At 40.5% G+C, this 23894-nt stretch overlaps 1 protein-coding gene across 2 annotated transcripts in view; it reads right to left on the reverse strand.

The window, feature by feature from the left end:
- The window catches only part of galnt14 (UDP-N-acetyl-alpha-D-galactosamine:polypeptide N-acetylgalactosaminyltransferase 14 (GalNAc-T14)), a 199720-nt gene that overhangs the window by 134437 nt on the left and 41389 nt on the right, over positions 1 to 23894 (reverse strand). For both annotated transcript variants that reach the window (XM_030404699.1, XM_030404698.1), the window contains one exon: positions 17008 to 17177. In XM_030404699.1, the coding sequence (XP_030260559.1) occupies positions 17008 to 17177 (170 nt within the window). The remainder of the gene's footprint in view (positions 1 to 17007; positions 17178 to 23894) is intronic.

The following is a 23894-nucleotide window of genomic DNA, read 5'->3' on the forward strand; positions in this document are numbered from 1 at the left end:
CCATAATGACATACATGAACATTACCAAGCACCAGTGACAGGCGTAACAGACCCTTGTCACCATGTGGTAATTTGGTAAAGGCAAAGATTATGGTTTGGATTCAAATAAGCATATTACTTTCAATAAAGTTATATTACATACATGATGTACAGTCAGTAAAGTACGTTAAGTCCTGTGTTTGTTTGACCCTTCTGTCCACTCTAAATCTTCCTCTGCTGACTTTGTAGCTCTAATACTGTCTCCTGACTTCCTCCTTTGCACCTGTTATAATTACTATGATCACTGAAACATTTCCATTACCATCTGCTAACCATTACATTGGCAGACCTATAAAATGAAAATGAATAAAAAATGGTTACTGAAACAGACACAAAATTATCATTTGTTTTGCCTATATCAGAAAATCTTTCCTAGACTCAGAAATGTGTGGTCCTGTGCTTACTGACAGATTTTTCCCTTGTTTCAGAGTTTTGTAAGCTGTCTAATATCGACGATAAAAGCAGATAAGCCTTTTCATTTATGATCCTTTGGCTGAAGTATAATAGATTTGAAAGGTTTTGTCAGTCTGCGATGTTGTGTCTGATGTCAACTTCATCTCTGTAATGCTTTGAGAATCTGATTAGATTGTTGTTTTAAGTACTCGTCCCGTGTCACCTGTGTAGCTTCACTCGCTTGTTAATTATTCATCTGATTTCATTAATCAGTGCATTTAATCATTTACTTTGTCCATCTCTTACTCATTAATTAGATGAAATGCACGTTTTTTTGAAGTTCTCATGCATTTTCTTCTGCGCTTCGTCAGCTGAAATTTAATAGTGAACTCTGCATGTTACTTAGAAAACAGAAGCCCAGCAGCTCCAAACTGCAATAAAACGCCCTCTGAACACACACTGTGTGTGTGTGTGTGTGTGTGTGTGTGTGTGCGCGTGTGTGTGTGTGTGTGGGTGTGTGTGGGTGTGGGTGGGTGGGTGTTTACTGCAGTGTATTAGTTGTAATTATCCACAACTCAGCAGGGGAGACAGAACACGCTTTTGTGCGTGATTGTGTGCAAGTTTTGGATTGTGTGTGTGTGTGTGTGTGTGTGTGTGCGTGTGTGTGTGTGTGTGTAACTGTGCATTAAGAGGATGTTGGAGGGTTTCAGCATGAAGTCACACCCAGCTGTCTGCAGTGTCATCAACACTAACCTCGCACTGCACAAGTCCAGAAGACCAGAATGTGTCTTTTTCACCTGAAGAGTCTTTAAGGACATACTGAGACAACATTTACAGTAATTATAATGAGAACTTAATTCATTTGTCAAACAATTGTAGCTCCTGCGATTTGGATATTGCACTTGATCATACTGCGATTATGATAATATTTTGATTAACTGTGCAGCCCTAATATCAGCAACAACAATACATGTCAAACAGCAACAACAACAAAATCAGATAACATGATTATTTTCTAAACATTTTCTCATAACTCTGCTTGTTTTAACAACCGATTATGAGATATAATACACTTGATATCTATAACAACCATCCCTTGCACACTTGGCACTTGCCAATAGTTCTTTATGTCTTGACTGGTAAAATACATAAAGATCAGTATTGAAGACAACCTTTCAGAATTTGGAGCCAAAAACTTGAAAAATACTAAATCAAAGTCCCCCTTTGATAAAATACCTTATCCAGACCACTAACACGTGCTTCTTCTGCTGAACAGCAACAACATAATTTTGCTGTTTGAACCAGACCACATGTAGACATCCCATGATAGCACTTAACCCTCACTGCCTTGTACTTGGATAAAAGCTCTGTTAAATGTTGTTAGTTCAGATGGGAGGCACTTAAAATATTATGAGGATGTCTAGCACTTGTTCTGACAAGGCCAGCAACTGACAATTTTTTTTAATGTTGATTCATCTGTCAATTATTTTCTCAATGAACAGTTAGTAATCAAAAGTCTATGAAATATCAGAAAATGGCGATTATGTGTTCAAATTTCTTGTTTTGCCCACAAGCTGTAGATATCCACATTACTCTCAGGGTGGAGTAAAGAAATCAGAAAACATTCACATTTAAGAAGCTGGTTGTTGTGTTTGGTTGTTAAGTAGGTAGGTTGGTTGGTTTGTCAGCAGAATTAGTCAAAAACTACTGAAAAGGTTTCTGCAAAACTTGGGAGTCCTTGGAGGATGGGTCTTGGCCCAGAGTAGATCCCATTAACTTTTGGTGAGGATCCGCAAAAGGGACTCTCCCTTACTTTAACATGGTCAGATGTTTTTTGACATTTTGGTTACTCCCTCAGCGAATAATGCATGGTTCTTGATGAAAAAACCAGCCCTATTTAGGTGGGTTAGGTGGTTTAAAATGTACAGTGATACCAGGCTATTGAGTTGCTGGATTAAGTTTGAATAAATTAAAGGGGATTGTTGGGCCTTGGCAGAGGTATGCACTCTAGTGAGTGCCAAGTGTTGACAACTAATAGATGAACTGATCAATTGTTGCAGCTCTAGTTTTGAATGGGTCTGAATGCTCTTTGGACAAATGTTTCAGTTGGAAGAATTAAAGATTAGCATCAGGACATTATTAATGACCAGCTACCACTGGCCAATCCATTTGTTACTGTCAGTGTCATTATAAAATTATGTATTTCTGCAATCAGTTCCTCAATTTAGCCACAATAAAAATGATTCCAGTGACTTTAATGTAGTGTGGTAACTATTGGTACAAGACAAAAAGTGGGATCAGTGTCTCCTTGAAATTAATATCAAGCAACGTAACACAAATTAAACAAAAGACATTTTGAAAATTACATAAAACTAAATAATGTTTTCACTTGCTCCCACTTGTACAGTCTTACAGTCTCGCTTTCTCACCAGATCTGTACTGAAGTTGCACAAAGGTCATGGATTAGATCATACACTTGTAAACACATTCACAGCAAAAATATAATGAAAACTGGATTAGTAATATTGACTCGTTTGGACCAGACTGAGGGCTGTCAATTTCTTTCTATCTGCCGCTCCCCCTCACAAAATACACACCTGCAGGGATGAGGCAGTATTGACTGGTTCTTGGCTCCAGCTCAATTTAAATATGGCCTGAAGCACAGACAACAGAAGATGGAGGAGGCAGGGAAAAAGGGACATGAAATGGAGGAGGAAGAATAAGGGAAGAGAACAGAAAGAGGGGAGTAAAGAGAGGACAAGTACCAAGAAAAAGGGAGAAAAAGGGAGGACTGAGGGAGGAATGGATGTCGGTCGGGACAGAAAAGAAATCAGTGTTGCTCAATACGAGAGTAACACACACAGCAGAGGCAGACACGAAGAAGTGGCTGCAACAGTGATCTTTCTTGTGAGGAGTAGCGGTGACAGGATGGTTGACAGGCACTTACACCAGCCAGTCAATGAAGAAGGATCGATATGTGACTGGGCCAATCGATGGCTGCCACAACCTCTGTGACACACACACAATCACACGCTCATGTATACTCCCATTACACAGCCTCACTTGAAGCCATGTTGAGGTAGACAGCACATAAATTTGACATTAAAGTGGGAAATAAAAGCGGTATTATAACCATTATCATATTTCACAGCATGTAATTGAAGTCATTTCTTTTTAATACTGATATGTTACAGCAGTCTATAGGCTGCAAGGCAGCCACGTATAATTCTAAACAGTACTCATGAATTACTCATGTGGCTGGTCTTTTTATTCAGTGATATAGTTACTTTAGTTATTATCATTGATTGTTTAAAATGTGTATGAAGCTTCCATGTCTGAAACCTGAAACCAACGGGACAATTAGCAGATTTTCAATCAGGGGTGAATTGACAGGTTGCAAAAAGTCCAATTGTATGGAAGTCTATGAGAAAATGGCCCCACTTCTCACTTGATTTCTTACCTCAGTGAACAGTCTCCTAATGAGTTTATGGTCTAAGTCTTTCATTTCAAGTCTTCAGCACGATGTTCACTTTGTTAATTATGGTCTCATTAGGGGTAAAATTAGTGATGATTCAAGAGATGCTATCGGATGAAGCTATCTCGTGATTGACCAGTCCCTATTATTGGTGTGTCCTCAAGTTCTCAGTCAGAGCCCATCAGGAAATCTCCAGATCCACTCTCCCATCCAAATATGGTCCTTTGACGATAGCTGTAATGCAAAACTCTTGGCCTCAAAATGGTAGTCTAGAAACTCATGGGTGACATCATGGTAGGGTTTACACTTAGTCAGTCCATGCCACCCCCCAATTCCCCCCCTGCAGGCCAACAATGAATTTGTCCCACACAAGTACTAACCATCCTGCCTAGCTTCCAAGATTGGAGGAGATTAGGCTTTTTTGAGGAACTTTTAGCACCTCGCCACCTGTCAATCAGATGTCCTTTGACTTACCTATTTACCTTGCTCATACTCACAGCTGGGTGAAATCAGTTGTATTTGCATACCAAACTGATGTAACATTGTATAGTATCGATTGCAAATGTTGTACTTAATAGGAGGCGACAGAGCAAAGACTGTTAGTCTGGATGTAGTTAGTCCTTAATTACTTGTTTTGGATTATCTGAATTACAATAGAGGGACATGATGCAGATGATTCCATACAAAGAACAGGGGATCACTGTATCACACCATTTTGATTTTGAGAATAAAAATCATGTGATCTTAACTTTGCAGATTAGTGGATTACATGGATTATTCTGCTTTGTGATCGCCTGTGTGTCTATTGGGACCCATCCTCACTGGTTGTGTACCAAAAAGTAATCAACCTTTTAATATTGTTTGATTTGAATAATCAAAGGCCTGAAGATGTTAAATACTCCATAATTTACAAGAAAACAGCGAAGATTAAAAAGACAGCAAATATGTGTATAAAATTAGGCAATTCCTTGGGGGGTCCTGCCTCCCAAATTGGAAAATACTGCTCTAGATATCATCATGACTATCACAATCTTCTTCTGTGATATTTTTTGATGAGATTGCAAGTCTCTGTATCTTACCCTCTATTCTTCAACCTGCTCTGTCTACTTCTTATTGCTGACAGCAATAAAACACCAGACAACACAAGCAGCAGTGCAAAACACAACACCAATAACTGTGTTTAAGTGTTCCGGGCTGGACTGTTTCTTTAAGTTTCACTATCCGTGCCTGAAATATACGAGGGCTTAAAAACTCTGTCTTTAATCTGCCTCCGCCTCTTCTTCTGCATCTCGCCTTCACGACTGAAGTGGATTTAAGAGGTGAAATCAATGAGACATCAGAGCTTCACTCAGATCCACCGTCTCAGTCTATTTCAAGGACCGGCTCTGCCTCATGTTTCAAACACACTCAGTGTTTTTCTCACAATGTAATTCCCTCTGATTCTCTGCACTCATTAACAAAGCACATAATACAAAGGCAAAGTAGGAATTTGGAGGAAAACACTGCAGAAAGATGAAAAAAGGACAGAATCCAAACGCACTGAGGCGAAATAAGAGCCAAACAAATCTAATCAGGTATCAGAGCAGATACAGTTGTAACGGCGTCTGCTCTGTGATTGTTTCGACATGCAGTCGTCTCAGAGGCAGAGCGGGGCGGTTAGCTGAGGCGCTAGCTACGGTAAAGCTGCTTAGCGTCACTGTCACTCTGTGCTCTTGTAGAGCACCGGGGTGCTTCACAGCTCAGGTTCCACATCAGCAGATTACCCACAAAACACCAGGGGGATTTCCTCGCCTCACAGAGAGCTTTCTGCCGCGGTTTGTGCTGTTTGTTAAATTCGGTGTAAACAGTGGTGAACGTGACAAGAGTCATCATGTGTTTTCTGACAAAGATACTTCTTGGACCAGTGAACCAGAGTTCAGACCCAAGCTGAGGACTTCAGCTTCTGTCCTAAAAGAATTACGAATGATCAAAGGCATTTAATCAATTTAGCGGTAAGATGTGATTTAATCTCTCTGATGTTTCCACATCTTGCTCAAAGTTTCAGACTTATTTTCTAATAAAGGCTTCACTGCTTTATTGAGTCCGAGGAATTTCCACTTTGTTAATACAATGTTTTTCACAATATACAGATTCAATTTATTTCACTGATCTCTTTATCCAAAGCAGATAATTAACAATATTAACAATAAATATTCTTAAAACACACAGCATAACTACGAAGCCAGTCGAACCACAGAAGAGCCACATAAATCAATGACAAAATAAGCAGGAATGATGCTACACTTCTGTAACGCTCCCAGTGGGATATGAAGCTGCATGGAGGAAATAACAAAACAGCATAGTACACGCCAGGCAACGGCAACATGTCCAGTGGAATCAAGGGGTAACACTGAAATATGGTCATGACATGCTGTGGAAATCAACAGTGATAAGCAGACTGAACTATTGTCTTGTTTTTGTTCATCATTTAGTCTGACATGTGTTGTGTTTTTGTGTTTGGGAGGGGTGGTGATCTTGAGCCTACCAATCTAAAGCAGCTGACCAATCTGGCGTGTCATTGTCACGTTGATAAAGAAGTGGTTGGTTGTAGTGATTTCTGAAAGCAGCTTACTTGATGTTTGTAAATGTATATTTCGGCTAGTCATGTAGTAAGAATTAGTATGCAGTGGCTATGTCAATCTCAACCACACTTGTTTTAGCTGCTCATTAAGCCGTTCTTTGTGTCAGAAGTTTTCTGGTTCTGGCACAAAAAGATGATGCCTTAATACGACTGACAGAGGTCTGACTGTCTGAGCTGTTTTCCCACACAGAGAAACAGTTGTCAATAAGCAGAACATCAGATCTATTTAAATCAGCGAGAGGAATCTGAAATGTGGGCAGTTATTCAGAGGTCTGGAACCAGGCTGGTTGAATGACAAACTTTCCCTTTTCAACCAGTTTAGCATCTTTAATCTAAACGTCTAGACATATATTGACTTGCAAATCACCAAATCAGTGTCTACTTGCAGAAAGCGAATAAAGTAATGCAGAGAATTATGTTTAAATCTTCTGGAGGTCAAACATATTTTTTTCAAATCCCAGCCATCTTCCAGAACGTCGGTTCACAGCGTATCAAAACCTCGAGGGTGTTATATGTTTCCTCCATCTGCTTTTGATACCAGACTCTGTGAGCATTCATCACTGGAGCAGGTAATCAAATAAACGAGCTTGACGAGAAAAATAAAAATCACTCAGTGGCAGAGCTCTGAGGGTTCTTTTTCTTTGTGTTTTTTCGGGGTCCGTGATCTGAGAAGGATGATAAGCGTCAGTGTAGGAGGCACCAAAGCTAATACAGTGATTAATATTTAGCTGCATGTTGTGATTCATGGAAAAAATGACTAAGAGGTTGACTGAGTGCGAAAGACGCTGACGCCAGCGTACACACTCATGCTCACACAATCACACTCCGCGGACACAGACACACAGAGGCATGGACAGGGTTACTGGATGACTGCATGATCTAGTTAGTGATAAGTGTTCAAGGATCACTGGGTCACAATGCTATGAAATGATTATTAACCAATCCGATGATGTTTTGCCTGTCTTTGGTTGCCGGGTGATACGAGGAATATGAGTCCATTTTGGAGCAGTGGCGACAAAACAAAGGAGCGCTATCACATCTCCTGCCCTGGCAAAACAAAGAAAATGACAAATGTGTGCAGTGTGGTGTGTTGTTAAGTTGCGCTTCACAGGAGAGGGAAGTGATAATTTTACACCCTTTCACCGCTTCAATGTGGTGACATTTCTCTCATGACCAGAGGACCCCTCTCTTGTTTCAGCAAAAGGATGTTTCCTTGAGCCATACGCCAATTAAACCTTTAAGTGTTGCTGAGTTACTCTATTGTCTTTACCTCAAACATCCCTTTAAATGTATTTGACTGACTGATAATAGATGACATGACACATAATCATGGCTCGTGGTATCTATCTATACCAGAGGTTTTAAGAGTAAAAAAAAAGAATACAAAATAAACTGTAAAAAATCTAATCATCCTACAAGACCCTTCTCTTTCTGCTGTAGATTAAGCATTAACACAGTGAGCATACAGATGAACACAAGAAGTAGATGAAGCAGGAGACATTTAAACTAGGATTGCACAATAAATCATTGGTCGGATAATGAGAAATTGTATCAGCTTTATTATTTCGATAATGAAATTATAGCTAATAAATTGAGCTGATAGTATGAAGCCAAACTGTCTTCATTTGCTTGAAAAGTGCAGCATCTGCACACTCCAATACTGTACATGGCAGTATGTAAATTAAAAGTTGGCTCTCAAAAATCTACTTTTCTTACAGATGGCAGCTTTAACCACCATTTTCTTTTTCAACACAGTGTTCATTTAGCAAATTTGTGTAGGACGGGCTCTTGTTCACAGTGTAATTGCAGTCTCCCCGGTGGTTGACAATATCATTAGCCTTGTCAACCATTTGAAAAAGAAAATCAGTTGTTAACCTCGTCTCAGAAGTGGGTTCCTTAATTTTCTGTGGGCGTTTGTTCATCAGAAGTCATATGACGTGGGTATGTTGGATTTTAGAGTGTTTCTCAATGTATCTCCCACTGACTTCAACACAACCTGCACCACAGTCTGGCACCAAAGCAAGACTCAGTGACGCAATGACCCTTTTCTTCTCTTTTAGGTTCCTTGCACTTCCAGAGGAAGACAACAATTTGTGAAACATGTTCGGCAAGGGTTCAGAAAGGAGGGGAAAAATCTGGTAGTTTTCACACAATCACATCTTAGCTTTTCTCACCCTAAAGGTTATGAACTTCTTTTTAAAATACAAAAATATGAATTGAGCCATGAAAAGCAGGAAATGATCACTTATCGTTTTGGCTGCGATATATACATATCATGCATCTCAAATCTGAACAACTTCTCAGAGCCTGCAGGTAGTGACTATTTGATAGCAGGTTTTCATTGGCGTTTTTCCTATAAAATGTGTAAAATTCATCCTTCAGGTACAATATTCTGACTATAAAGATTGCGAAATGAAACACTCTGAAACTAAACCAAGGTGTTGTTATTATGACATGTTGAAAAAAGTTCCATGAAATCCTTTTTCTAACTCTATATTGTTTCAAACTTGTGCTACCATTTATACAATTTGCCTTGCATTAAACTATACATTTCCTCTTGGTTTTCATTCGTCTTGCATTAGAACGGTTTTCTCACGCAGTTCTTGTTGCCATATCAACCCATTGTGTCGTACTGTAGGACATGTTTCCTCTGCGTTCAGTATCAGCCCATTGTCTTCATGCTTGGATCTAATCCCTGCGGTGGAGCGGCTGCTGGGCTTATAGACTGCCTGTCTGTCGGAGAGCAGACGGAGGGAGGTTCCCCTGTTCACCGAGATAATGGCAGAGCACTGGAGTGGAGTGGTTTATACACACATACGCGCGCTCACGCACACGCACACAGCCTCTCAAGCTCTGCATGTGGCAATTATGTCTCCTCTCAGCAGCTTGTGGCATCTCCCCTATCCCCTCTTCTCCTCCACCTCTCCTTGTCTCCTCCTTCTAATCCATTCTTGACTTTTCTTCTGCTTCCTCTTCTTCCTCCTTCCTCTTACAACCACCTTCGCTTCCCTATCTGCCCATCTTTCCCTAAGCCATCTATTGCTCTCCTCTCATCCCTGTCCTCGCCTCCTCCTCCAAACTTGAGATAGTGACAGAGCACTTCTCCCATACACAATAACCACCTGAAAATCTGCCTCCCCTCCCCAAAAGATGAAACAATGCTTTAAAAGAAAAAGCTCTCCACACCTCACTGGTTCCACTTCATTCCATAAAAACACCACTGTTTTTTTTTCAAAGCAGGGACTCAATAACACACAGTCACACAGAGAATACAACTGATCGCCCGAGTGAACACTTTGAAGGTAAATGTCAAAAACAGACAACCAAAAATGTATGACTGTACAAAAACATGTCAACCACGGGTTTCTGAAGGAACACTTTGCAACTTGGGGATTGTTTTCGACTTCTTTCTGACTTCTTTCTGACTTTGTAGGTTACTGGAGCCAGGCGAACTCTTCTTAACAAATAAACAACATTAATTTGACACCAACATACAAATAAGATGTAAATGTAGCTTGTGAGACGCTAACTTAATGTAAAAACAACATTTAGCAATTGTATATTGTGACAGAGTACTCAGGGAGCTCCCATGCACCTGTAATTGAGACATTGGCGTGATGAAGTCAAGTAACGTCAGATAGACAAAGTATAGGGAGCATTTGCTAATTGGAAGATGATGTCAAGACGTTAACCAAATGCCTAAATCTTGACAACATTTTCGCATTGATCACACGCTCATAGGGCTGGGCGATAAAATGATCTTGATAATTTTTGTGATAAAATATGTCAATTTATGACATATGTTTTTGATGACGTTTTTCTTTTTTTTTTTCACGAGTCTGTTTTCCTCTACCTGGAAACACTGGCCAACAGCCAATCGCCCAGCAGAGAAACAAATGCATGCGGTGGATGCATGTTTCTGGCCCCTCCCACTCACAACAACTCAGAATGACGATGTCGAGCCGACACAACAAAATGAGAGGTCCGACTAGCGAAATAGAGTGCGAGGAAACTGACAAAGACGAATAAATTGAACCAAAGAAAGGTCACACCACATCGTTTGTTCACTGCTTCTACTACTCAAACTTCACTTCGACAACCAACGATCGTGCTGCTTTTTCAGCCATTACCCAGTGTTTCCCTATATGCATTCTGCGGCGGCACCGCCGCAAAAAAAGAAAAAGACATGATTTTTGTAGATTTAATATCACAAAGGCTGCAACAGGCGACTCATCGAAGCCAGACGTGATGCAGACAACAGCACTTGTATAGTTAGCAGCCTAACTTAGGCTATAATAAAAACAAGTACCACATAAATATCCTTTAGATCCTTTAGTAACTGTCTCTGATTTTACAGTTTACCCGATGTTGTGAGCGAATTACTGCACTTGTTGGATTAACGTTACATTCATTAGACCCCAGTTGCTAGCTTGCATTAAAAGTTACTAGCAGCTAGCTAGGTAATCTTGACAGAGCCGTCAAAGCCCCCTCAGACCTGCTGTCCACACTCCTAGGCAAAACGCTACTTTACGTAAACCACCGGGGTGAAGTTAGTTTTAGGTTGGATATTTAACAGATATTCACTCGGGTCCCAGCCGTGACATTACTGAGGTTCACCCAGTCATAGCAACAGGAGGACTGGTAGCTCACCTCCCAGAGCCTAGCGCTGAATTGCTGGAAACTGATTTAGGGACCGTCATTAAATTACTTAGTATAAATATATTTATACTAAGTAATTGCATTTTTTTTTATATCTTCCATGTCATGTGACCCAGTGACTCCAAACCAGCAGCAGATTGTATTAGTAATCTGGATGAATGAGACACACCTATTTTTAATGTATTTTAGTGCTTCCTCTATTTTATATAAATATCAATATGCAGAATTTATTTTAATTTTTTTCTCAAGAGCTTCCATGTCATGTGGCCCACTGACTCCTAACCAGCAGTATATAAGCAGCGGTATTTAAAATAAATTAGATTCAACAAATACGTCTTTGCATTGTGCCACTTCACTTTTTTTTCTCAATCTGTCCATTTTTTTTTTCAAATATCTCACCAATAGTCACAATTAAAAGAGTTAACTTTCAAATTTTTCTTCTAGGGGGCATGTCCCCGGACCCCCCTAGTGTTACTAAGGTTACTGACTCAGAGCACCGCTGCTACAAAAAGATCCAGGGGAAACACTGCGTTACCCCATATGAGAAGAAACTGAAGCAATACAAAGGCATACCCAGCACAGTTACGTACTGTACCACTAAAGATATGATGCCTATAAGTACAGTTTAAAAACAGGGCTTTAAGAAGCTAATGATTATCATGGATGCTAAGTACACTCTGCCAAGCATCAGTCCCTCAGCTGTACACAGAGTGGAGGCTAAATGTGGAGGAGCAGCTCAGAGATGACCTCACATTTTATCTAAAGGAGCTGCTCAAAAAGGTAGACTCCATCTTGGAGAGAAAGATTAGGAACAATACGACTTTGAAAAATGCCTCTCCACTTTCTTTCTGGATCACTAGGTGTATAATATTCTATTATGGGTAAGAGTCAATTGTTAAGGCTTATTTTCAAATTAGATAATTTCTCAGTTAAGTGATCATTTGGGTAGATTTATAGGGTTTTGACAGTAACATCTTATACAAAATAACTCACAATATCAACATTGGCCGCCATATATTGATTTTTGTATTTTTGGAGCTGTTCGTCCCATTCTCACTCACTCAAGACAGTGCACCCATCAGTGAATAGCATTATGTTATATACACCTATACAGTGGATGGTGGTGTGTTTTTTTAGTCCGCTGTTGAAACCAACGAAGAAGAGAGGGAGGACTATTTAGTCGCTTAGTTAATAAAGACACAAAATATGGCGAGTGCTTCACTTGGTCAGGAAATTAAATCAGGTGCTCTTCAAGGATAGGGTTAATAGTTGAGTAAAATTAAAAAATAATAACAGTGACAGTCCAACTAATGTGTAATGTAAGTTTATGGTATAGGCTGGCAGTTTGACAGACCCAGAGACAATCTGATAATGATGAAACATTTTTTATTAAAAGGTTGTGTTTGTAAGAATCATCCTTATTTGACGAGTTGGGAATGAGACTCAAAAATCAACTTTTCTTGCTAATAGGACCTTTAACTCATGGATAAGCCAATGGATTTTAACTTCCAAAAGTCTTCATCAAAGCATGAAAAATACAATGAAAACAAAAACATTTTTTAAATTAATGCACTGGCGAAGTCTCTTTGCTTATGAGTTAATACATCTTTGTAACACTGCCAACATATACCATGGACTTCCATTCCAATTAAGTGGGAGAGTCACTGTTTTTTACTTTTATTTGATTAGTTGTTTTGGTCAATAAAATGGTAAAACATGTTGATCAGAGTTTCCCAAAGCCCAAAACACTGTTTTCAAACGTCTTGTTTTGTCCACAAACCAAAGATACTCAGTTCACTTTCACAGAGGAAAGAAAACAGAAAATATTCACATTTAAGAAGCTGAGATCAGATAATTTTTTCCTTTTTCTTTCATATATATCATCCATCAAAAATAGTTGGCCATTAATTTAATGGTTGACAACTAATCGAATAATCACTGCTGCTCCATCTACCACCATGCTGTCACTTTCAACTGCTCCAGTATCATGTTTTTCAAATATCTTCCCACTTATCCATTCCTATTTGCTTTCCCTCACCTTTTGTGATCTTTCTATAAATTACTGTCACACTACCTTGAATTTCCACCAGATGCCCCCCTTTGAAACAGAGCCAAAGTGCAGGAAACACCACAGTGGGTTTACAGTAGAAAAAAGAGACTGTGTTTCTAAGAATACAGACCTCGGAGGCTTCAGTCGCGGATTTCACTGCAGTTTTTTTATCCTTCCTCGCAGAGTATGGGGTGCTATCACTTTCTCTGCCAAGCGCTTCTGAGATCTACAGCTACACAGTAACTGAGTTAACAGATAATCACATAACAGCAAACCCCCTTCGTCACCACACACACACACACACACACACACACACACACACACACACACACACACACACACGCACCAACGCACCCACACCCACACCCTTCATTGCTGTCCTATACGAGATAAATGAGCACCATCAGCCCCCTACCTCCCTGCTAACAGATTAATGTGTAAGCATAGCCCTGGTTTCCCGCCTCCTACACACACTTCTCACTTTCTCCGTCAACCACACACACTCCTCAACTGCCTTATGTCAGCTCGGCGGCAGATGATGCAGGCGAACGACTATACGCAATTATGCACATTGGCGTAGACATGTGCACTCACACACACGCACACACACGCACTTTGACACATACCGCGTTAGAAGCAGCAGACAAGCTGTGATTGAGTCAGACATCATACACCCCATCATCCGCGGGACAAATCTTCAAAATGTCCACACACACACATACACACACACACACACACACACACACAACGTGATGTACTTGCCAGTTACACTAACAGACTTTAGCTTCCTACGTGAGCCGTTGAGCCACAACCCGCTGTGCTCACCACCACCACCAGCAGCAGCAGCAGCAGCAGCAGCATCAACCATCCACGACTTAGTCATGTTCACCGTAACTGCCAGAACAAACAGCCACCCAATTAACGCCCACATGCAGCTTCCTATTAGAGAGCTGGGTCACCATGAGCTGTCTGGTAACCTTTAATCATCCAGCGAATGCCGGCTCAAAGGCACAACAGGCGCAAATGGATGTTCCAGCTGGATGTGTTTGTCTCTAGCATTAATCTACCTTCGCGGTGTTCGTGCAGCTCCATAAAATAAAAACAAACATCCCTCAGCAGATGTGAAAAGCCTGTTTACACAGTGACAGACACATCCAGGTCATTACAGACGGCACAAACAAGACCAGCGCCACCTCTGAGGAAAAGTATGGCTTTTATTCAGGAAAAATAAAAACGAAAACAGTAGTCGCACCTAGAAACTCGACACAATTCGACACAATATGGTTAGAAAAAAAATCATGTCGCGGGTTAGCATTAATATCATGATATTAGAGCACAACTGATACTGATGTTAGGGAAAAAAGCTGATCAAACTGCTCAAAACTGCAATGGTAACACAAAGAAATGTAACGGAGGCAAGACATTTTACAGTGTAACATTAAATGTCTTTGTCTAAAATTACACACAAAGTGCAAGGAACCAGTAAACTGCACAAGAAATTAAGTAATTCTAAAATACTCAGCACATATACGCCAATACACCAAAGGATATATTGGTCGGACTCAAGCAAACACGATTTCTTACATCTGGATAACAAGATCTGTGAGTTGTGGACATTATAATGCTGTCCTGTAACACATTTTACCTTGAACGGAAAATTGTAACTTCAGTTTGGATGCTGCAGTTTGCCATAATGTGATATTAATAATATTTTTGTGCAGCCCTGCCCATTTACTAAAGTGACCTCTTTCAAGTATAATGATGGTAACAAGTCCCAGGAAGAGACCAAGAAGGCATCTCTAAATACAGGCTGACTTCACTATTGCTTTATGTTACATCTCAAAAACTCTTTAAATGGTAAACGAACCTGCATTTATATAGCGCTTTTCCAGTTTACTGACCACTCAAAGCGCACACTTCGACATGCAGCTCAGCTCAGCCAGGGGGAGCTAGGATTCAAACCAGCAACCTTTCGATCAATAGACGACCCACTCTACCCCTGAGCTACAGCCACCCCCCAATAAAATCTTGTGACTAAAACAGCTGGTCAGGAAATGGTGCGTTTCTCTGGGACTATTTTCAGATGTGGATTTATCCATATTTGGTGCTCTAGTATGTATTTGTGGCAGCAAGACGGCGTATACATGTATCTGATTGAGTCAGAATAAACTATAGAGTGTATGTTAGTGGTAATGAGGTAACATGTCAGTCACCCAGTGAAACAGTGTGACTTGATGCGTTTTTAAAAGTTTTCAGAAAACAATGGAGCTCTATGGCACAGAGGAAGAAGGCATCACAAGTTGAATTAGTAGATACACTAAATGTTGTTTTTGGTCTTTTCATTGCATTTCCTGAAAATAAAATAAATACATAATATCGCAAAACCTTCTTTTCGCTGTTCTTAGGTAAATCATAACAAACTCAAGCTGGAACAACAGAAAATGTTAAACTTGACATAACTTTAGAAGCAATCTCAGGGGCCAAACTTTGTAAAACATTTCTAATATGTCAAGTTGAATATGAGGGGAAATATGTATAAATTCATGAACCACACATCTAGAATCTTTCCATCAGATGTACAAACAAATTGCCTCGGGCATGAATATTTCATTCAGTGAAGACATAAACTAGATACGTTTTACAAGCAGATGCAGAATACATATGCAGCAGCAGCAGTATATCCGATATGCGATTTCGCAGCACTGTGTCGAAAAAGTTTGTTTCCTTTTTTGAAGCAAGCAGATGAACACTAAAGGTTCATTAAATGAACACTTGTAAACATGCAGAAACCCATTAAATCATCCATCAGACCAAGACAGGAAATATTCTGATGTAATCAAGTGAAAACCTGCTTTATGCTGATATTGTCACCAAGAAAATTATATTTCTTAAAAGTCAAGTATTAATAGTGTTATGAAAGATCAGAGTACTTGTGTGATTTGATTGCTGAGAGCGTCACGGACACAGTAGCTCAGGATAGGTGAGAGAGTGTGTGTGTGTGTGTGTGTGTGTGTGTGTGTGTGTGATCCCCAGTAGCCCGACTACACTGGCCCTCTTCACGCTCTCCACAAGTGCCTGGAAGTTTTTATCTCCTGAAATGTGTAAGAAGGCGGCTGCTTGTCAAAGTGGCGAGCTCCTTATCTCCCTGCTGAGCGTCTTTCCAACAGGCTAGAACGGCGCTCCGCTAAGAGGATTTCTATTTTGGTGTTTAATTTAATTTCTTAGCGGACGGACGGATTGTAATTTGGTGGTTTGTCTATGAAAACGTGTTTGGCTCCATAATCTAAATTTGTTTCAGTACCGATAGGAGATTCATTACAGGCTCTGCTGCTATGTTACTGTGTGTGTTTGTGTGTGTGTGTGTGTGTGTGTGTGTGTGTGTGTGTGTGTGTGTGTGCGTGTGCGCGTGTGTGTGTGCATACCTGCAATACCGTGAGAGCATGTAATATCTGTAGCTTCATGTGTGCATTCTGACTTATGTGTTCATGTCTGCAGGCTACTGGTGTTTGGCTTCGATAAGCTTCATTTCTATGCAGTACATTCTGAACAGATTCATACATCAGACTAGAGTGTGTGTGGAATAAACTTATTCCTGCAAAACACTGGGCTGTTGTGTTTCACAGTTGGTACAGATAAAGTTCACCACACAGAATCTAACATCCTACACAAACACTCAAACCACAACAAAACAGCACAAACACTGCGAGGCGTGTCTTTTTATTGTTCGGTGTCTGCAGTGTCACATGTTTCTGGGGGGTTTTGTGTGTGTACCTGTAGTTTCGTGTGTCTCTCAGGGCGCGGTTGCTGGGGATGCGTTCGCTCTCTCTCTGGTTGAAGGCGTACAGGGTGTACGGGTCGTCGCCCGGCTTCCAGCGTCGAGCGCTCAGGTAACTCCGCTCATCAAAACCTTCCAACATGTCCTCCCACTCTGCATCCGAGATCTGTCAATCCATCAATCAGAAACAAAAAATGTGAATCAACAAGTTAGGTCATTTCTTTCAATCGATTTTCAAATATCATGGGCTGTACTGGTAGATCTATTTGTGTCAGGATTAGGACTTTTACTTGCAGGTTTATCTTTTCCATATTTTGCAAGTCTAAACACACACACACCCGTTGTCTTTCTATGTAAATCAACACACTGTGGTGTGTATTCACGCACTTTATTGCAAGTTTCACACACATCAGCACATTGGGATACACCACTGTTCTTGAGTGTTGAGAAAAGCAGCAGTTTGATCCCATTTACTCTTCAAATATGCCCATCTTCATTCCTGTACCCAGACTTACAGCTTATTCTATGTTAAAATAAATAAATCCAGCAGAATGACAACAGTAAGTCAATTAGTAAGATGATCAGTCATGTGATGCTTAGGACATTCACATGAATGTCCTAAGCATCACCAGAGGACACCTACATCCATACATTCTTTACTGGATTTAAGTGATCTTTCTATCAGTACATCTATGAAATTCTTTTGCCATTGTGGCTCACAAGTCAACCAATTACCCAGAGTTATTTATCAATTTACCACTGTGCAACTAAGCACAGTGCTGTAAATGACATGACTGAAGGCAATTTATCAGATTACATGCAGCTTCCTCTGCAGCCACAAAATACTCCCCGAGACCTGTAAACACACTGTAATGTGCTGAAATTGGTGGAGTTACCCTTTATCGGTAACCACAGACCAACACTGCACATCACTGTTATTATACCAAATGAAATATTTCAGAGCAGATAGTATGGTTCTTGATTTGAAGGTTCTGTTGGCTGACTTTTCTCTACATTAGTCACCAGACTGGTCCTGACTGAATGTGAGATTTAGTCGTAAATGTCACAATCTGAGTCTCAGCTTGTCACCGTGAAGGAAGGTGACCCAGCCTCTGTGTAGCCAATGCGGTAATGACTGCATTCGTACCAATGCTCAGCTGTTGATGATTGCCATGCTTGCAAAAGGAAGTCAGGCTGTATTGAGAAAATGACCCTACTGTACTTCTCACTTGATTTATTATCTCAGTAAACAGTTTCCTAATGAGTTTATGGTCTTAATCTCTCTTTTCAAGTCTTCTTCATTACAGCATGTTCTTCATTTTGTGATTTATGGTCTCACTTTCAGTGAAAAAAAAAAAAAAAAAGAGCTTGTGACTGAAAAGTCGCTACCACAACTAGGAATAGTGTAGCAATGCATTTCAATGGCACTGTATACATTAAAATAGCTGCAACATTGTTTTTTTTTTGGGTGTCGAAGCCTAAAATATCTTGTCCAGCTCTTGGTTATTTCGAAAGTCGGACAGTGGAGTCTGTCGTTCATTTTTCTTCCAGTAAGTACATCTTGTTTTAAGCCTGTTTTTAGCTAGCCGGAATCAGCATCCCAATGAATATCCAAGCTTACCAAGACAGCTAGCTATCATTAACTGATACCTTATCATGTGAGCAGATAACAAAAGTTGCTGCAGAGTGAGACATCTTGCTTCTTTCTCATCTCTGTTGAGATCAGGCAGCTAACTAAAATACAACGGTTACAAGGGTTACTTTTTTCACATCTTTTACTTCAGTTTCTTTCTAAGAAAACTCCGCTGAACGATGACAATTTTAATAGTATTACCAAGCCAGCGGCCTAAGTAGCATTTTCACAGAGGTATTTCATTACAGAGGATTGAAGAGGAGCCGCTGAATGACTCGTGACTATTGTAGAGCCAACTGACGTGGGATTAAATGTTGATTATATCTTTCTATATATTAATTCACACTGAAAACAAACGATTGATGTAAGCAGGTGTTCTCAGGTTTTTGTCCAGTGTGAAAGACGTAATAGTGAACTGAAGTTCTCAGTCCTCATTGCTCCAAACATACAAGATAGTGACGGCCAAACTACCGAAGGCTTCAAAACAGTGCAGTCCATAAACCGATGGGTGCGTCTTCTGTGCAGTCAGTGATTGCAACCTGTGATTATCCACCGAAGCCACATTGACTGTGTGTGTGTGTCTATCTGTTGGTTCGGCTGTCCACGGTGAGGGCCTTTTTAGCAGCATAGGGAGAGCTTTTAGAGGCAATTTCACTTAAAGAAGATTGAGGGGGGTTTTAACTTTCTGCTCCTTGGTATTTAAGAAGATGAATGTTGAACTTCAGTTTCTGTACATCCTCTCTGTCCTCTTTGTGACTAAATGCTGAGCTTTGTCTCTCAACAGCTTTTGTTGTACAGATCTGTGCTTTGAGGGAGGCTTTACATTGGTCTGCGCTTTAAGTCCCAGCTGGTATAAATTTGACCTAAATAAATACACATATAAAACTGCAGAGGCGTTTAATAACATAGGACTATTTCCCTCCTGTGTTTACAGACACCACAGGTGTTAACAAATCCAATTAAATCAAACTGAACTTCACTGCAGTCAAGTTTGTCTGCTGTTTGAAAAATCAACCCCAGAAGATGAATAATAGGAGCACATAGATGTTTTCTTCTGACATTTAGAACTCCTTTTCAGCGACTGACACTCAGATGTCTGGGTGTCCTTGAACACACCAATACAGGCAGACTTCTCAACTGCATTTTGAAGATATATGAATAACTGAATGTTCATGAATATCTGAGTTCAGACTAGTTTGAAGTCTGTGCAGGCTGTTTGCAAATCAGTGAATACGTGGAAATCAATTTGACTGCCTGAAAGGTAGGAAATCAATCTTAAAAGTTAAAGAAAGCTTTGGAAAACAGGCAGGGATAAGACACCTGTCTAACACTTAAGATCCTACATGGCAAAGCTCACCAAAGGACTGCAGTTGAATATTAGCCAGCTGGCATACACTAGGGCTGTGATTTATGATCATATTCATTGTAGATTATTTTCTCAGTTAATTGATCCATTGTTTGGTGTGTACAATGCCAGAAAATAGTTGAAAATGTCAATAAGCGTTTTGTGAATCCCATTCCCTTACAGATGACATCCTTGGATGTCTTTTTTCCCCAAACCCAAAGATATTCAGCTCACCGGCACGGAGGAACGAAACCAGAAAATATTCACACTTATGAAGCTGGGATCAGAGGATTTGTTATTTTTTTTTCTCAATCCAGGTTTAATGGAAATCCATTCACTAGTTTATGTGTATTCCTGCTCACAAACCAACCATCAAAGGTACAAGAGTGAAAACATTACCTCCTTGGTGGAGGTAATTGCTTAAATAAAACATATGGAATTTGTAGTTAATGGGCTAAAGGTGCAAAAGCAGCTGTATGTCCCTTTAATATGCTAATCAGAATCCAAGTTCTCAGTGTGAGCCACAGTAAAAGTCAGTCCTAGAAATCAAAAAGATTCTGTTTCCTGTGTGGCACAGAGGAAACAACCAACTCTGCAGAAACCCAGAAATCTCCAGAAAATACAAACGTTATAAAATCAGATGTAAAATGTTAATGTAGCACATAAATCTTGCTCTGCTTCTAACAGCTGGTGGAGAAAAACACAAGGTGGCAACGACTTAAAAAGAAAAAAACAGCTACAGCTGCACTTTCTATCTGTTGGAGCTATGAGATGTGTGTGTGTGTGTGTGTGTGTGTGTGTGTGTGTGTGTGGGTGTGTGTGTGTGTGTGTTTGTGTTTAAAAGAGAGCATATATCATTTATGAGACAGTACAGATGCCTGTTTGCATGCGGGAAGGAGTGTGTACTGCGTTTGTGTGTGGTTCGAATGACTGTGGGAGTAAAAGTGTTTGCCTGTGTATCATTTATGAGTGAGTGTGTGTGCTCGTAGGTATCATTTGAGGGGCTGACGGGTGTGTGTTTCTGTTGATAAAGAGGGCGTGTGGGTTTCCGTGTGTGTGTTTGTGTAATGCATAAGCGAGAGAGCGGATGCTTCTTTGAGGGCGAGCGATATAAAGAACGTACATTATCATTCTCTCTCTCTTTCGTCCCATCATAAACATAACACCGGAGCTTCAGTGAAAAACCCCAGAGGCCATATTTCTCCCCAACGACCACACACACTGGCACATAGTGGAGATGAATGGACACACACAGGCACATACACACACACACACACACACACACACACACAGCTGATGGTGTGTGTAACAGAACAACATTTACGGTGGAGCAGCAGTCTGGATGGAGGGATGCAGAAAACGACTGACACTCCTCCTCTTCTTCTTCTTCTCTTGTCCTCATCCTCCTCGTCCTCCTCCTTCTCCTCTCCTCATTATTCAGCCATACGACTTGCTGATGCGACACATTGTCTAAATGGGGCCATTAGAGGGCTGGGAGTCAGTGTGTGTGTGTGTGTGTGTGTGTGTGTGTGTGTGTGTGTGTGTGTGTGTGTGTGTGTGTGTGTGTGTGTGTTAGTCTGTATTGCTAGTTCTTCCCCTGGTGGCTGTAACAACGAAGCATGAAGAACAAGAGGGAGGGAGACAGAGGGGAGGAGGATGGATGGATGGATGGATGGATGGATGGATGGATGGATGGATGGATAGATGGATAGATGGATGGATGGATGGATGGATGGGAGCGAGTAAGGTAGAGAACAGAGGAAAAGTACGGAATAAAGAACGAAGGAAGGAGAGGGAAGAGAGAAAATATGTGTAAAAGGACAGAAAGAGAGGAGCAGGACAGAAGAAATTATCGTTGGGAGAAAAATAGCAAGAAAGAGAGAAAAGAGGAGATATAAAGAGGTAAAAAAAAAAAGGAAAGGTGGAGAAGATGAAAATGGACAATTGAAATGATAACTCAGAGAGGAGGAGCCGGAGAAAAGCAAATGTGGAAGAAGAAAGGAGGGAGCACAGAGAAGGGGAAGGTAATGATTAGAGGAGTCAGTTAAGATACAGCAGAGGAGAAGGGGGAGAAGAGGAGCAAGGCGAGGCGGTGAAAGAGTGAGAGGAGAGGAATAAAGAAAAGGGGAAGGTAAATATTGAAGACAAGAGAGGAGAGAAAAGTGGACAGAGAAAGAGGAGGAGGGCAGTGGAGAGAGGAGACAAGATGAGGGAAGAAGCGAGACAACAGGGGCGGGGTGCGATTAAGCTTGTCTGAGTTTCTCACACACACACACACACAGAGACACACACACACACACACACACACACACACACACACCTGCGGCCTTCTCGCCTCCCTGTAAGATTTGTTTGCGTCTCGTCTCGCTAGGAGCTCAGGAGGGGCTACGTTCAAGGTCCTCTGGATTTTATCCTACTTACTAAACACACACACACACCACACACACACAAACACACACACACAGCTTGTCTTCCTAATGCACCGTGGCATCCTCTCAATGCCTCTCACGGCCCCTTACATGAACACAGACATTCAATTAACGTACCTGAGGCACGACGCACTGGACAAACAACGTGTGTGTGTGTGTGTGTGTAGGTGTGTGTGTGTGTGTGTGTGTGTGTGTGCATGTGTGTTTGCCAAGCCACCAAAGAACCTATTAATTCATCCAGACGAGACAGACTGATACATTTAGAATCATAATGAGAAAGCCTGAAGCATGCACGCTCACGCACACACACACACACACACACCCGGGTGTCACGGACATTGCGTACTTTTTGACAGCTCACATTGGGGAAAGACAGCTGAGATAAATAGAGAGAGAGAATATGAAGGACAGGATACTATGTGTTAAAACCTTCAGGTCTTTAAACCGGAGGGTTGCTGGTTTTAATCCCTCTGACCAACACAGAAGTTAAAAGACAAACACTCTATGTCAAGTTATCGCTACTTAGATAAGTCTAATAGTTATATTAGTAGTAGTATTACAAGTAAGTACCCAAACAAGGTACATGTTCTGGTTGTACAGTGAAACAATAATCATGAAACATAAACCTGAGAGGATACTAAACCACTTACACCACGACCACTTGCCAACAAATTTTATATACATTATATTCAATGGAAAGACACAAACAGATGGGAAACTGCTCTGCAAAGAAACATTGAGGAAGGTTGAAAACGTCTGAACTTGAACATTGTTTGAATTACCCTGAGCCTTTACCAATTGGGAACTTCGTGTTGTGTTGTTGAGGACAAAGCCATCACTGCTTACAACTGAGTGTTTTAAAAATTAAATAGAGAGAAAAACATAAATATCACTCAATTGCAGATTTTCGCTATCTACAATTTGTTTTTTAAAAGCTTTGACCTTAAATTCAAACATTCAAACATCCAGTTAGTGTTGTGGTGATATAAACGGGAGAAAACCCACCCAATCGTATCACAATTTATGTTTTGCAAACTACATATTATCTTTATGCTGCAACTCCCTTATGTTTCTTCAGGTTTCATTTTCAACAATATGTTGTGTCAACACTGTGCCTATGTCCTGGTTAGGTCAAGGCACGAAAACAAAAACTTAGGTTAGGTTAGGGTTAGGAAAAGTCTCTATGCTTAAATATGGTTTCATGCTTACAAATTCATTTTAACAGCATTACTATCCCCTCCACCTACTAGCATGAAATTCCCTGTTATACGTGTAATGATAATGTCAAACGATACATATTGTAGAAATGCTGATGAAATATTTGTATCACGTAAAAATTTAAACATATATGTGGTTTACAGAAACACAAAATGCCAACATTTTGCACTGAACTGAACATAAACGTTGACTGTAGGGATGCTTACCAACCATCAATCCAGATAACAGACCAAAGTGTAGTAATATTTGAATGGTAAT

Source organism: Sparus aurata, chromosome 22, assembly GCF_900880675.1.
Source record: "Sparus aurata chromosome 22, fSpaAur1.1, whole genome shotgun sequence".
NCBI lineage: Eukaryota > Metazoa > Chordata > Actinopteri > Spariformes > Sparidae > Sparus > Sparus aurata.